The 16,447-nt window shown below is 56.0% G+C and overlaps 1 protein-coding gene across 3 annotated transcripts in view; it reads right to left on the bottom strand.

Annotated features, from left to right (window-relative positions):
* IKBKB (inhibitor of nuclear factor kappa B kinase subunit beta) overlaps positions 1-16,447 on the bottom strand; it is a 52,958-nt gene that overhangs the window by 22,427 nt on the left and 14,084 nt on the right. For all 3 annotated transcript variants that reach the window (XM_061404590.1, XM_061404593.1, XM_061404591.1), the window contains 3 exons: positions 15,099-15,193; positions 13,209-13,326; positions 10,091-10,160 (listed from right to left, as the gene is read on the bottom strand). In XM_061404590.1, the coding sequence (XP_061260574.1) occupies positions 10,091-10,160; positions 13,209-13,326; positions 15,099-15,193 (283 nt within the window). The remainder of the gene's footprint in view (positions 1-10,090; positions 10,161-13,208; positions 13,327-15,098; positions 15,194-16,447) is intronic.

Raw genomic sequence — 16,447 nt, 5'->3', positions numbered from 1 at the left:
AAAAGAAAATGATACAAATGAACTTACACACCAACAGAAACAGACTCACAGAGGCGGAAAACAAACTTAACCGTCACCAAAGGGGAAGAAGCGGGAGGGATAAATTAGGAGTCTGAGATGAATAAACACCCACTACAGAACATAAAATAATCAACAAGGACCTACTGTATAGCACACAGAACTATATTCAATAGCTTATAATAAACTATAATGGAAAAGAATGAAAACTACATACACACACACATATCTATAACCGAATCACTTTGCTGTACACTTGAAATATTGTAAATCAACTACACTTCACTTAAAAAGAAAGAAAGAAAAATTTATGGCAAAAGATACTATACAAAGAGCAAAAGACCAAAAAAGGGGGAAAAAAATATCTGTAACACATATGCCAAAAACATGCATCTACAGACAAAAACTCCTACAAGCCAGTAAGAAAGCAATGCAGGTGTTAGGGAAGCGACACTACTATTTTCAGAATCATAATGTTATGTTACTTTTCTAAATTAAAAAAAAAAGCATTTTTTTTTTTTTACTTTAAAGGAACATAAAAAAACCCAAAGAAGTGGGTTAGACAGGTGCTTCCCAGGATTTTAGATTCAGGCCAGAAGGATTAAGGATAAAGAGTGAGGATGGGGTTCAAGAGAAAATGACCATGTTTTTATTTTCCGAGCTTAGGCACATTTAAAAATATTATTATCTACTATCAATAGAACTAAGCAATTAGTGATTTACTAAAGAAAAGACCATTCTAATAACAAAGAAAGAAAGCAAACCAGTAGAAAAACTGGCAAAGAACACATGAAAGGGGAGCTTATAGTAGAAATGAAACACGGACCGCAAGCAATTACGCGGTTGCGTACGAAGTCGCTCAGGCTCACTGGCCGTCCACAAAGCACGCGTGAAGGGAACAACATGCCTTTTCACTTCTTCAAGCAGAAGGAATTTCAGATGAGATGTGAAAGGCACTCCCTACATCGCTGGAAGGAGTAATAACTGCTGTGCAATTGGGGGAAAGAAACATGGCAAAAGCTATTCCATTTTAAGACGTACGTATCGTCTGACCCTTTGCTTCTGCCTCTGGCAATCCAGCTTACAAAGCCAACAGCAGCATCACCTACAAACCCGGGTGCGGACTGCGCGGTGTCAAGGGAGGTCATTAGAGACGAATGAAAAGTCACCCATCACGGAAGGGCTAAAGGGATCACGGGAAATCCACAAACCCGGGTGCGGACTGCGCGGTGTCAAGTGAGGTCATTAGAGACGAATGAAAAGTCACCCATCACGGAAAGGCTAAAGGAATCACGGGAAATCCACAGTATAACTGGCAATTATTAAAAATTATCTACGCTTATATTACCTGACTCAGAGGGATGTCCATGTTGTAATGGCGTGAACCTCTTTTTTTTTTTATTAGAGGCAAAAAAAGGTCAAAAGCAAAAGCGATAACCACACTAAGAAAAGTTTACTAAAGGGTCTGGGCCAGGGCGTAGCAGGGAAGGGGTGCACCCCAAGGGGGAGGAGACACCCTTCGCAGAGCCCAAGGGGCCAGACATGCTGTGTGAAGACTTCGTGCTGAGTGTTTTCTGAAAACACAGGGAAACCCCTGACAGTTAAACACCCAACTTCCACCTTCTCGGGGGCATTCCAGCCACACATTAGGTGAAATCGCAAAACCTCTCACTGAGTCTGCCCTTAAATCCAGCCTTTGACCGTAGAGTTTCAACATTTCACACTTGTTCCCTCTTCTTTGCTTTCACAACTGGGCACAGCAGATTGGCTTAGGCCCAACAAACGTCCAGATGAAGCAACATGCCCACTGCTCTCAGAGGGTACACCCCATATGCCACCCACCTTGTCTGCTGGGGGACTTCCCTGGCCATCATGGCCACGGTTCAGATGCCTGTCCACTGCAGGGGGTGCGGGTCCATCCCTGGTCGGGGAACTGAGATCGCACGTACCATGGGGCGTGGCAAAAAAAAAAAGCCCGGTGATTCTCACCAGCAGTTTCATTTTGGTTTTATTGACTTTTACTAGGGTCAAAGCGCAGTGTGAAAACAGGCTCTGATAACCGTCTGGGCACGACCCTGCACACGGGGACACGGCCTCCCCTCACGTGAACTCACGCCAGCGGGGAGCACCTGCGGGGAGGATGGGGTGTGTCTGCTCAGCCCCCGAGTCCCCAGGGCCCGTGCGGCTGTGTGACATGAGCGTCAGGGGTTCTAACACAAAGGCGGGGCTCCGTTTGTCCAAGGCCAGGGTACGTGAACGTTGAGACTCACTGTAGTTTGAACAAGTAGGAACGCCCAGGCTAAGGCAAGGCCTGTGACGTAGACGTGAATGTCCCACTGAGAGTGACGTGGGGGAGGACGAGCGGGGAGGTGCCCTGAGAAGCCCCTGGGAGGCAGAGCGCTCACATCAGATGGAGGGCACAGCTCAGTGCCACGACGCTCGAGAGCTGTGCCCGGGTCTTTAGGAAGACGGAGGCCAAGCCGGTGACCCAGCCGGTGACCCTGTTAACAGCGGGCTCTGCTTATGCTGAAGCCACTGCTCGTAACACATCTGAGCTCTCATTTCAGGAAGTCCCTCGTTTTCAACACTTTTTGTCAACCTAATCAAACCTGGAATTAGACAGTCCTATATATAGTGTGTGTGTGATATACACACACTGCATACGTACACACGCTATTACTGTACACACACGCACACTATATACGCATATTGACAATCCTGTGTATGTTGTAACACACGGTTTCTTACACTGAGTGAAATGGTCAAAACGCTGACGGGCAAGGGCTCGGTGGCAGCGCCCCTTCCAGGATCAGTCCCTGAGAGGCTCAGTTCGGTCTGACTATGCCTTATTTAACAGAACGGGACCACAGCGGGGGGCTGGTGTCATGAATCAGAATTTTCTCAAGGCGAGAGAACTTAATTTGACTTAAATTAGATGGAACATGAGAATTTGAGATGGAAAAAAGAAATACCTGTGTGTCTGAAACTTTCTTAAAAGTCAAAGCCCCTAACAACAGAGATACTGCAAGCGCATAAAACTGGAAAAGTGGCCCACAAGCATGAGAGCCTGCAGGCTGCACACTCCCACGGTCCCGTGACAGGAAAGAGGTGCCGAGTGGCACTCTGTGTGGACTTTACCTCATGCAGCGGCGCCTCCTCAGACAGACGCTGCCCCGGGGGGTCTGCATCAAGCACCGCGGCCTCCTGGGGCCTTGGCAGGAGCGGCACCCAGGTCTTGGACTCCAGCTTCCCGCCGGCTCGTGAGGGAGACACGGACATACAACTGCAGACTGTGCCGCTCCGGAGTTCTCACTGATGAGCCAGAATCCCAAACCACGCTCCAGAGATGAGGGAACAGACAGGACCAGCTAGACTCCCATGCAGAGAAGCGGCTGTGTGAGGACTGTCCACGAAGCCTACTGACCACACCCTGAGCTGAAAGGGACCACTGAGCTCTCCTGAGGGTACACTTGCTCGGGATACACGCCACGGGGAGGAAATGCAAAGATCGATGGACCAGGGACGCTCCAGGTGGTCCAGCGGTTAAAGAATCCGCTTGCCAGTACAGGGGACACAGGGTCGATCCCTGGTCCAGGAAGATTCCACGTGCTGTGGAGCAACCGAGCCCGTGAGCCACAGCTACTAGAGGCCACACTCTGCAACAAGAGAAGCCCCCGCAGTGACAAGCCCACGCACCCCACTGCAGAGGAGCGCAACTCGCTGCAACTGGAGAAAAGCCTGCATACAGCAACAGACCCTGCGCAGCCAAAAACAAACAAATAAATAAATTAAACAGTCATAAGACTTAAAAATCACAGACCAGCAAGCTGACACACAGGTTAGAAGAGACAGAAGAGACAGTCACCAGTCGGTGGTTTAAGTCACCATGACGGAGAAGGGCAAGAGGACATCTGTTCACTCAGTAAAAGTTGGCTGTGAGCCTACTAAGTGCCAGTCGCTCTGATGTCACTGGGCTTTCCAAGCAAGACGGGCTGGTAGGCCAAGTGCGGAGGTGTGGAGAAAGATCCAGTCCCTCTAACGGGTTCTTGGCTAAAGGAGAGCCTGTGACTCACGAGCGAGGTGGCAGGGCGGTGTTGCCAGCGCTGAGAGGGAAGCGCAGAGTCACCCTCTCTTCATCCTGCCGTCCTGAACAAGTGTCTTCTGTGTGGCTGCAGCTGTCGAAAATGTGCCGCTGGATCGAACCATTTCCGTCATTTACTGCGCAAATAATCTGGTCTACACGGCATGGCTCATATCCTAAAGGAATCCTAAGGAAATCAGTCCTGAATATTCATTGGAAGGACTGATGCTGAAGCTGAAACTCCAATACTTTGGCCACCTGACACAAAGAACTGACTCCTTGGAAAAGACCCTGACGCTGGGAAACATTGAAGGCGGGAGGAGAAGGGGACAAGAGAGGATGAGATGGTCGGATGGCATCACCGACTCGATGGACATGAGTTTAAGTAAGCTTGGGGAGTTGGTGATGGACAGGGAGGCCTGGCGTGCTGCAGCCCGTGGGGTCACAGAGAGTCAGACATGACTGAGAGACTGAATGGAACTGAACTGAACTGAATCTGGTCTACAGGCCTCAAACCCAGGGTCAGTCCTTACTGTCGAGGACAGGCAGAGGTCATGCAACAAGAGTACTGGGTGGAGGAGGCCACGAGGGCAGCAGAATCCGAGAGGGAGGCCCGCTGTGCTCGCTGGGCCAGGGCGGTACCCACAGAGGGGCAGGCCAGGGGAGGGGCCGGCGCAGCATTCTGAAAGCTGTGCATGGACAGAGGCTCACGAGGGGACTGAAGGGCGGGTTTTGAAATGGGCTGCAGCGAATCAGGAGAGACGGGAGGCTATGAGCTTTGGCCTCGACCTAGCGGGGGACGGGGACGGACGTGTCCTCTCAGAAGCACAAGGGAGTGATCAGTCAGTGGGAATGGGCGCCCAGGACAGTGAGGTGCTAGAACGACTCTGAATGAGTGGAGGCAGTGGGCACAGGAAGGGAAAGCAGGGTGTACACACGAAGGAAAAGACTGGAGACTTCAAACAGGGGGCGGGGGCGCGGGGTGGGAAGAGGGGCAGATCCTGAGAAGAGACGAGATTCAAAGTCGGCACCCATGTCCGGGTGACTGGCAGAAGACGGGGCCAGGGATGAGACAGAGGACTTCAGGAAGGGATCGGGTTTAAGGAAGACGTCGAGGACTTCACCTTGGAAGTGACTTAGGGAGAAGCACCATGGAGACGTGGATTCGGAGCTGAGGATGGAGGTCAGGGTTGAAAACAGACTTGGGAGAAGATGCAGTTGGATTGAGATGTCATGAGAAAGACCCAGCACACGGATACTGGAAGCAGCGGGCGGTCACCAGGTGCAGAGAGGGACACACAGGTGGGGGAAAGAACAGACAGACAGACAGACAGCATCGAGACGAAGCTCCAAGAAGAGGATGCAGGAAGGGAGAGGCCAGGGGACCCCGGGGAGCCGTCAGGCTGGGGCAGCACAGCGAACGTCAGAGACATTCTGGGCGGCCTTTCTGAAAACCAAAACCAAACAGTGACGATGCAATACTCAGAGTTAGAAGGGACCCTGGGGCTCACCCAGTCCATGTGCTCATTTCAAGCTGAGGACACGCAGGCCCAGAAAGTCACCTTGGTTTTCTAGAGAGGAAAGGCCCCTGAATGAGGAGGCAGAGCTGGGGGAGTGGGGAAGGCCAGGTCTGAGAGCAGCTCTTTCATTCTGATTATGTTTGTTAAACCTGGTTACTTACAATTTTCCAGGTACTCTATATACAAATAATCTGAATTTCTGAGATGCGGTAGTCACCTTTCATGACAATCAGCAGTGCAGTCAGAACGTAGGTATTCAACAGAACAAGCAAGAAAAGCCACAATGCAAGGAAACAGAGCAGAAAGCCAGGGCTCTGAGTCCCGAAAGCCCTGCGCTCCCTCTGGAACCCTCCCTGTCCTGTGAGGTGGACAGACTGGACATCTGCTTGGAGACGCTTCGACGGGAACAGAGACAGTGACTCAGAGAGCAAAGCACAGACGGGACAGCAAGCAGGGGCCCTGGAGGCTCAAGGACAGGGCAGTGGGTCACCACCACTCCCCGGCCGCCCGGAGAACCAAGATCGGTGCAGAGCCAAGGTCCAGGAGGGCCCAGGGATCGCTTACTGTCCCATCCGGCTGGCCTGGGCGTGGGCAGTCCCCACCCGAGGCAGCAGAGACCCGGGCCTCCAGAGCAAGCAGGAGTTTGCTGTCAGCCGGCAGAAGGAAACATATGGCAATGTTTTCCAGAGGATAATGAGTCCACTGAGTTACAACTTCCTTGAGCTATTTTAAGGTCGCTTTATGTGGAAGACAGATCACTTCCAGCTGCCTCAGCACCTGTCTCCAGACCTCTCAGCAGCATAAGCGCAATGTTCTAACAGGCTCGCCTGTCCTGGCGCAGGAAATGGCTCACCCACAGGCTTCCTGGGCGTCTGCTCACTTGCTCATGTGCATTCTGCAAGATCTTCTCGGGCAACATGAAGCTCCCTGGGAAATGCCTGTGTCTATCATCCTGATGCTGCTCTGTGTGGGCATCTCTGGGAGACAAGTGGCACCGGAGAGGTTAAAGCTAAGTAGGGGTCACCGGCCAGTCAGAGCTATGGTGTTTCCAGTAGTCATGTACGGATGTGAGAGCTGGACTGTATAGGAGGCTGAGCACCAAAGAATTGATGCTTTTGAACTGTGGTGTTGGAGAAGACTCTTGAGAGTCCCTTGGACTGCAAGGAGATCCAACCAGTCCATCCTAAAGATCAATCCTGAGTGTTCACTGGAAGGACTGATGTTGAAGCTGAAACTCCAATCCTTTGGCCACTTGATACAAAGAACTGACTCATTTGAAAAGACCTTGATGCTGGGAAAGACTGAAGGTCAAATGAGAAGGGGCTGGCAGAGGATGAGGTGGTTAGATAGTATTACCCACTCAGTGGACATGAATCTGAGCAAAATCTGGGAGATACTGAAGGACAGAAGAGACTGGCGTACTGCAGTCCATGGGGTCACAAAGAGTTGAACACGACTGAGAGACTGAACAAGAAGAACAAGGAGTCCTCCAGAGAGGGCCACGTACCCACCCCGGGGCAGGGGTGGGCTCTGGCCATATCTGCGGTCAGCCTGGCAGGGGCCAGCAGGGCAGCTCCACAGAGGGACGTGGGTCGGCCCTTGGGACTAACTGGAACAAAACAGGCTCAGGAAACGTTCCAGAATACAAAAGAGTTATGTGGGAGGAACTCCCAGAAACCCTTTGAACTTGGGCTCCGTGACGACATTGTGCAAGAGAAATAAACTTTATGAATCTCGTACACAAATCAGAAAAGGGACTGAAAGGACAATCTGAGCTTATCAGCAACCCCCCAGCCAGGTGGCCGGACGGCATCCAGGAGGCGGCAAGGGCGGTGGTCTGAGCAAGGTCGGCCACTTCCGGGGAGGGACATCCCGGAAGACGGCCACCCGCCTGGCTCACCGGACCTCAGCCCTGGGTCACAGCCCAACTGAGGACAGCGGAGGTTTTCCAAAAGGGGAGGCTGGGGGGCCGGGGGCAGGACAGGAGGGACCAGCACATGGCAACTGCCCTACCTCCTGACGGTTCTCACAAGGCGAGCCATGTGTCCGTCTCTCAGCAAATAAAGCTGCTACCCTTAAGAAGTAACAGGGGACTCCCTGATGGCCTAGTGCTTAAGAGTCTGCCGGCCAATCCAGGGGACCTGGGTTTGATCCCACAAGCCTCAGGGCAACGAAGCCTGTGAGCCACAGTTACTGAGCCTGAGTGCCGCAGCCACTGAAGCCTGTCCACACGAGAGCCTGTGCTCCGCAACAAGTGAAGATGCTGCAGTGGAAAGCCCACGGACCGCAACGGGGAACAGTCCTGACTCGCCGCAGCTAGAGGAAGCCCGAGTGCGGCAATGGAGACCCGGCACAGCTCAACACAGATCCATTAAAGGAAATAAGCAATGTGCCGAAGGCCACGCTGCTAACAGGCGGCAAGAGCTGCTATCTGACCCCCGATGGCTCATTTAATCTTATGTGAACAGCTGTTCTTTTAAATAAAAAGTAGGTCCTTCTTCTAATTTCCTTTGGGATTTATTTCATTCACTGACAAGTATGTATAAAGCAGCTGCTACGCAAGGTACTACTGTTCCAGATGTGGGAGACACAGCGTTGACAAAGTCTTGGCCTTTGTGAGTTTAATTCTAGCAGACCAGCACTTCAAAGAAAGCCTCATTATTTCCAACTTGGGGCCACAGAGAGGAAGTCAGGGAACCAGCGACCTAACGACCTTTGATACTCATCCACAGACAGGAGAATGGAGCCACTTAAGCTTCCCCGGGGCTTACCTGTCCTCACTATTCTGACTTACGTGTAACTTACACACACACACACTTCGAATACATAAGAGAAAGCTACCACAGGAGGCAGTGGTACCTGGACACATGTGGCCACACCAAAAACGAGACCCGCAGAGGCTCCGTAAATATCGTAAGGGTCACTGGAGGATGCTAAAGGTACATGAGGGAGTAGACAGTTTTGTGTGCCTGAGACAATCACTCAGAGACTATCGTAACAACAATTTCCTGAATGCACAAACAACCTACTAAGTGAAAACACATTTGAAGAAATAACATACAGAAAAGACTTGAAGCTCTAACCAGAAACAAAAGCTGTCCACAAAGAGCAAAAGATCATGCTCCAACCTTCTAACCTGCCTTCGACTCAAGAGAATGAACTGTGATGTGGCCACCGGCGCAGAAGACAGGTGAACGTCCAAGCACAGCACGGATGGGCCAGCGTGGGGCAGGGGTCCGGGGAGCAGGTGGGATACTGGCTGAAGGACTGGACTCTCTAGGGAATCAGAGAGGGCGCCTCCCTCTCTGAAGCAGCCTGGCTGGTGATGGACGCACACTCAGGTCTCGTGAAACGGCTGCAGCGTCCTGACGCTGCACATCTGAAACTCACACGTGTCCAACGTCAACTACGCCTCAACAGAGCTGGAAAAGAAACCCCCGACTGGTGCCACGTCATCCTGTCCTCACTGTGAACCCCATCCACAGGACAGACGGAATTTTCCACGTCCCACTGCTCGGATCCTAACCGTAAGCACGTCATCACTCCATTCCCCCTCACTTCCTTCTGGCCCAGAGTGAAGAGGCGGCAGGGGCAAGGCCAAAGCCTAGGCACTGCAAGCCCCCCACCCCCCCAGGCCAAGCATCCGCAAAGCGGCTTTCCAGACGGGGCGAGGTGGCAGTGACTGGTGAACCTGGGTGACGAGCCTGTGGGCTTCACTGCACTGCCCTTCCAACTTTCCTATATGCTTGGTATTTTCCTAAACAGAAAGTCTGAACATACCAAAAGAAAAAACACACAGCTTCCGAGAGGGCGCGGTGGGCGAGGGGTGAAAATAGTGTCGTTCCCCAAACTGGGGGCAAACGTTGAGTGACGAACCCTGGGTACCTCTCAACTCTCGATCTCGGACTGTCACCTTGCACCATCAACCTTGCAGATTTGCCCCCAAAAGAGCAGGTGCCAGGGCCGGGGAGGTGGTATCTGAGCCCTGCACGCTGAGGTCGGGCTCCTGCTGCTCAGGCCAGCCAGGCCTTCTCAGAGGGCCGTCAACACCCTCCTCAGAGGACGCCAAGGGTTAAACAGGGTTTAAAGGAGCACCGTTTTTTCCTATGGCTTTGGCCAGCAAGAAAACTACCAACGAGGAAGTGGAAAAATTCACTGCCAAGGGATGAGATGCATTCAAAGGACAACCAACTCCATCACTGGCTGTTACGGGAAAGCTGGGAGTGGAGCTCTTTAATGGGAAAGGAAACTCGCTCTTCTGTGCACACGACTTAGTCCGGAAGGAAGGGAAATCTATCTGAGTTCAGCGCCCGCCTGACTAGGCCCTGTCGACCGACCCATCACCAGCCCCCGCCACCGTCTGTCCCTGCCAACCCACCTCCGCAGAGACCGGCGGACCTGTCACCTCCCCTCTGCCCCCGCAAGGCCCCTCCCTGGCGGGCACGGCCAGACATCTGGGGCTGGGGTTTACCAATGTCGCTCAGCAAGGTGAGGATGGCTCCTTCCCGCAGGCCACAGCAGTTCTCAAACTGGTTCAGGTACTGTTGAGAAGGGGGGAGAGGCGTCAGGAGAGCGGTCACCAGCCACCAATGCACTGTCCACCAGGGTCCTCCGCCAGCCGAGGCCGTCTGAGTGCTCCCCGGGTCCTGGGCGGGCAGGCCGCCGGGCGGCAGGACTGGCTGGGGCGGGGCCCGGGCAGGGATGGAGGAAAGAGACCTGCGAGCTCCCGGAGGTGCTCACGTGTGCGACCCTGAAGCCGTTCTCGGAGCCTCACCTGAGCCACAGTCCTGGGGAAATGGGCGCAGCCGGAGCTCAGCCACTGCTGATCCACTGCTCCCAAGAGCCCTGGGGACCCACTGAATCCCTCCTTCCGACCCCTTCCCCTTGCCCTGTGTGGGGATGACAGCAGGGGCCACGTGGCAAGCACTCACCACGGGCCGGCACCACGACGGAGCCAGGAGAGCAACAGGAAGCACGTGACGCTGGGTCCAGGGACGGCTGAGCGTGGACACAGTGCCACCTGGCTGTCCTGCCCCCCAAGCCCCAAAGCTGCCCCAAATCTGTGCACCTTCTTCCCTAGGGAGGAGTGAGGGGGTGTGGATGGAGGTACAAAGCTAGCTTGCACCCAGAGCCCACACGGCCCTTGAGTGCTTTGCGGATGGAGAGCTACGTGGATGTGCTCCCTGGAGCCTTCCTGCCCCATCTCACTGCATCCCACCCTGCCCTCCTCTGAGGCCAGCATCGGCGGCCTTCCCAGCTCACGGGTGAGATGCCGGACCGAAGGGGTCCAGGCGTCTGTCCACCCCTAAGGCTGCCGCAGGAAGGAGCTGCCCCAGGACGCGAGTCCACCTGAGGCTCAGGCCCTCCTGGCCCTGGTGGCCTATCGAGGGTCTCAGTCTGCTGCGAGAAGCCAGCCTCGACTTCAGAAAGCAATTTCCCGACAAGAGGGGCACCGATGCGAAGTAACCCCCACCCCCACGCGTGTCCATGAGCTGTTCCCATATCGGGCACACACGCCTCACTCCTCTAATCAGCTCTGGCTTTTAGATTCACTCACGCATTGGCCACTGAGAAGGCAATGGCACTCCACTCCAGTACTCTTGCCTGGAAAATCCCATGGACAGAGGAGCCTGGTAGGCTGCAGTCCATGGGGTTGCTAAGAGTCAGAAACGACTGAGCGACTTCACTTTCACTTTTCACTTTCATGCACTGGAGAAGTAAATGGCAACCCACTCCAGTGTTCTTGCCTGGAGAATCCCAGGGACGGGGAGCCTGGTGGGCTGCCGTCTATGGGGTCGCAGAGTCGGACACGACTGAAATGACTTAGCAGCAGCAGCACGCATTGGCCAAGCATGTCTCCCCACCCAGGAGTGTGAATTTTGAACATTCAGGAGCGGGGAAAGACAGGCCACTCCACTTGGAACTGAGATGACGGACCCCGGGCGCCGGGGCAGCAGTGCCCCCCCTCCCTGATCTCCCCTGGTGACCACGTGGATGCAGGCCCTGTGGGGCGCCACCCTACCTCTGCCGCACCACCCGGCACCCCTGGCCGGGTCAATCACGCCCCAGTCTGTATCACTCTCTTCCCCAGCGGCCTGGCTCCCCGCTGCCCATGAGATGACGTTGGAGGTCCTCCGCTGACGTAAGCTGGTTGCCTCCCACCTACCGCCCACGCTGCCCGCCAAGGAGTATCCTCTTGGCTACAGGAACATGGCTTTATCTCCCTAAATAGCTGCAGTTAGTAATCCAGTGGCTGTCAAAGGTTAGGAAAATAAAAGAGGAAAATGGAAGTTCTGTTGAGTCCCTGTTTCGCCTCTGTTATCAGTCCCTGCTCGTGGGCCGTGCCAGCAACTGTGCTCATATCCTGCCCTGACAACCCCAGACGGGCCACCCCTCGGGCGGGAGACGGCCACTCGGGCACATGGGCCTCATGGAAAGTCCCTCTGGAGAGGGACAGTGGCAGGGGCCAGGAGAGCAGCGGGAAAGCAGGCGGCGCTGGCTCTGGGAATGGCCGAGGGGGCACAAGGCACCTGCTGGCTGTCCTGCCCGCCACCCTGCACCTTCTTCTGGGGGGAGGAGTCGGGGGACATGGACGGAGAGGCAAGCTCTCTGCAATATAAAGCCGCCTTCTGCCCAGAGCCTGCACGGTCTTCGTGCTCTGTCTTCACACTTCTGTCCTCACAGACGAAGCGGGGCCCACGGCTGGAACCCGCAGGTGAGCCCCAGGCTCTGCCGCTGCGGCTGTGGCGGCCCAGCCCCCCACCCAGCCCCTCTGGGCCAGGAGGTGCCCCCCTTTACTCGGGATCCCATCTGTTTCCCCTGCATCGCAGGGCTGCTCACCAGGCTATGAGTAAGAGCAGGTCGTGGTACCATTTCCGAGATGGGACACACAGGGCCCCCAGGACCCACCCCGCAGCCCATGTTCTGATACAGAGACGTGAGGACATGGCGGGAAGGCAGGCAGGGAGCACAGCCCAGAAGCTGTGTCAGTGGCGGCTCTGGGTCCCCGGCCCGCCTGGCCAGAGCCGAGTCAGTCCCTTCCTGCCCCGCTCTGTGACCCCGGGCAGCCATGGCTGGGAGAAGCTGTGCTCACAGGGATGGTGGCCACGGGGCACCAAAGGGCTGACACAGCCGTGCTGGGGGAGGAAGGTCTGTCTGGGGCTGGTCCAGCCCTGCCCCGGACATGACCGGGTGGTGTTCCCTCATCACTCGAGGGACAGCCAGAGAGTGCACAGCAAGCCCCCCCCCCCCCGACCTCCGTGTCCCCCATGAGTGCCCCCTGCCCCAGGCCCTGCAGCCTCACCTTGCCCCTCTAGGGCGTCCCCGCTCAGGGCCACCCGCAGCCTCCCCTTGCCCCCGCGCAGGCACACCCCCCCTGCCCCAGGCCCCGCCCCAGGCCCCGCAGCCTCCCCTTGCCCCCGCGCAGGCACCCCCACCCCGGGCCCCGACTCAGGGCCACCCGCAGCCTCCCCTTGCCCCCGCGCAGGCACCCCCACCCCGGGCCCCGACTCAGGGCCACCCGCAGCCTCCCCTTGCCCCCGCGCAGGCACCCCCCGCCCCGGGCCCCGCCCCAGGCCCCGCAGCCTCACCTTGCGCAGGTCCCCGCCCTGGCAGTACTCCATGGCCAGCAGGGGCAGGTCGTTGGGAGCCAGGCTCTGCATGCCTTCAGGGACGTCCCGGGCGGCCACCACATTGGGGTGGTTCAGCCTAGGGGGGATGCGGAACGGGTGAGGGGGCAGACACCAGGCTCACCCCTGCTCCCCAGAGCCTCGAGGTGCCGGGGCCTGGAGGTGCAGGGGCGAGGGCACGGCAGCGCTCGGTCTGCGCCGTGAGCCCTGGCCACGCGAGGGCCCGGGGAGCTTGGTTCTCCTCAGAGGCCCCACGGCACGCCCCCCGCGCTCCCCAACTGTTCTAAAGCAGAGAAAGCGGAGGGACTGCGGACGGCACGCCACTGCGTGGGGACGGGGTGTGTGTGTGGGGGGTGTGTCTGTGTGTGGAGTGTTGGTGTGTTCGTGGTGTGTGTGTGGATGGCATGTGTGTGTGGTGTGTGTAGTGGTGTGTGGGGGGTGTTGTCTATATGTGGAGTGTGGGTGGTTTGTGGCGTGTGTGTATGTCTGTATGGCATGTGTGTGTGGTGTGTCTGTGTTTGCTCGTGTGGTGTGTTTGTGGTGTGTGTGTGCGTGTGCATGTGGAGTGTGTGTGAGATATCTGTGTGTGGTTTGTGTGTCTGTATGTGGAGTGTGGGTGGTGTGTTTGTGGTGTGTGTGTGTGTATAGCGTGTGTGTGGTGTGTCTGTGTCTGCTTGTGTGGTGTGTGTGCGTGTGGGGTGTGTGTGGGGTGTCTGTGTGTGGTTTGTGTGTCTGTATGTGGAGTGTGGGTGGTGTGTCTGTGCATGTGGCATGTGTGTTATGTGTGTGGGGTGTGGGGGGTGTGTCTGAGTGTAGAGTGTGGGCAGTGTGTTTGTGTGTGGTGTATGTGTGCGGTGTATACAGTGTGTGTCATATGTGTGGTGTGTATCTGTGTGTGGAGTGTTGGTGTGTTCATGGTGTGTGTGTAGAGTGTTGGTGTGTTCATGGTGTGTGTGGTATGTGTATGTGGTGTGTGTGGGTGGTGTGTGTTTGTGGCATGTGTGTGTGTCTGTATGGCATGTGTGTGTGGTGTGTCTGTGTCTGCTCGTGTGGTGTGTGTGCGTGTGCATGTGGGGTGCGTGTGGGGTGTCTGTATGTGCTTTGTGTCTGTGGAGTGTGGGTGGTGTGTTTGTGGCATGTGTGTATGTCTGTATGGCGTGTGTGTGGTGTGTCTGTGTCTGCTCGTGTGGTGTGTGTGTGTCTGTGCGTGTGGGGTGTCTGTATGTGGTTTGTGTCTGTGGAGTGTGGATGGTGTGTTTGTGGCATGTCTGTGCATGTGGCATGTGTGTGTGTCATGTGTGTGAAGGTGTGTCTGCTTGTAGAGTGTGCGGTGTATGTGCACGTGCTCACATCTCACAAGAAGACACCCACTTCCCCGGGGTCGGGAGGGAGCCCCTGCTGGGCTGTAACTCCTCCGCGCCTTCCCAGCTGGGAGGGCAGCCCCCCAGCTCCCCCAGCCCGGCCCCCTGGAGGAACAGACTCTGCCAAAAGGTTCACAGCAGGGACACTCACCTACCAGCTCAGAAGTGGAAACACTGGGGAAAAAGGATCTTTCCTGACAGAAAACTCAGCGTAATGGCTGCTTTATATCATATAACAAAGGAAGCCCACTCAGAACCCTTGGCGGGGCCGGGGCGTGGGCTGTCACTGCCGCTGCCCCGGCGGCCACCGGCCTGGACAGTCTGGCTGGGGCCCTGACACCTCTATCAGGGTATCAGCGCTGGGCCTCACGCCTCTTTCCAGAGAGCTGGGCTGCGGCTCCAGATCCTGAGGCCCTCCTCCAGAGTCACTGTAGCATCCCCTGAGCCCTGAGGTCCCCCACCCCAGGGTTGCTGGCGCCCAGGCCCTCACCTCCTCATGATCTGGATCTCCAGGCACCAGCGCTCGCGGTTCCGGGGACTGAGCTCTTGCCGGCACTGCTTGATGGCGATCTGCTCGCCCGTCTCCTGCAGAGGACGCACAGGATTAGAGACAGCCAAGGGTCAAACCCACAGCTGTCGCCTCCGGGCCCAGAACACAGCCCGCGCTCAGCTCCAGGCCCCCAAGGCCGGCAGCGTGCCCCTTAACGGATGGCCCCAAGTCCCTTCCAGCCCACCTCCCGGCCCTGCCCCCTGGTCATCTCTATCCACCCCACATCTGCACCCAGGCCTTGCTCTGTCCCCACCTCCCCCTTGAGACCTCTTTGGAACACTTCTGCCCAAGAGAACCCTCATTCCTTGAACCCTGGTACCACCGGACTTGATCTTGGACCCAAGCAAAAGGCACTTCCCTGTGCTTCAGCCTAACAGTTAACGCCCTGGCTCCAGGTTTCATGTTTCTCTCACTGGGGGGGTCTCTCTCTCCAGAGAGACGGCAAGCACAGTATAGGAGATGGAACACAGGCTGATTCAAATCCCAACACAGCCATTTCCCAGCTCTGTGATGCTGGGTGGACCACGGGCTCTGGCTTGGTTTCTCTATCTGTAAAGTGGGAACACTGACATCCACCTGCCTTTCAGGGGTGCCTCAAGGCTGAGCCCCTGGCAGCGTCCAGCCCTTAGCAGACATTGGGCAACACTCCTGATGGCAGACCCACGCAGGCGCCGCTGGCATTTAAAACTCTCTGAAGCTGGGCTCTAACCCACCTTTCCATCCTCCTCCTGCGACTCCACCTCGGGCCTCCAATGCCCAGTCAGGGTCAGACCACTGGCCCAGCCTGTGCCCTCTGGTCTCTGCTCCGGGACAAGGCCTGGGTGTCCCCCACGGCAGGGGCTCCTGCCCTCCTGTCTCAACAGGGCACTCCTTCCCAGCACTTACTCACCAAAGACTTATTTTCTGCAGGGTCACAGGGTTACTTTCTCTTTTCTCTGTTACACTATAGGCCTGTCCATCCTTAGGAGTTTAACCTCTAATGCGATATCTGACATAGTGCTCTCCATGGAAGCTTCATGAATGGGAATGAGGGAATTGCTACAATTCTTGTGAACGACAGACAGCCTGGGTCCCGAGGATTAACTCTTCCCTCCCCCCGGGTGTCCAGGCAGCACCGAGGTCAGCGCTCAGCCGCCCCTTCCCAGGCCCCCAAGCCCCTGCAGTGAGAGCCCCCTTAAGAGCCCACATGCCCTGGGACTAGCCCTGACCTGCAGGGCAGGCAGAGGAGAAATCCAGCAAGAAAAGGCTTCAGAATGGTACCAAAATTCCACTGGGGCCCAAACGAAAGA

The sequence above is a fragment of the Bos javanicus genome, chromosome 27, assembly GCF_032452875.1.
Source record: "Bos javanicus breed banteng chromosome 27, ARS-OSU_banteng_1.0, whole genome shotgun sequence".
NCBI classification, from domain to species: Eukaryota; Metazoa; Chordata; class Mammalia; order Artiodactyla; family Bovidae; genus Bos; species Bos javanicus.
The sequence above is the reverse complement of the archived record's forward strand: the minus strand, read 5'-3'. Positions and strand labels throughout refer to the sequence as shown.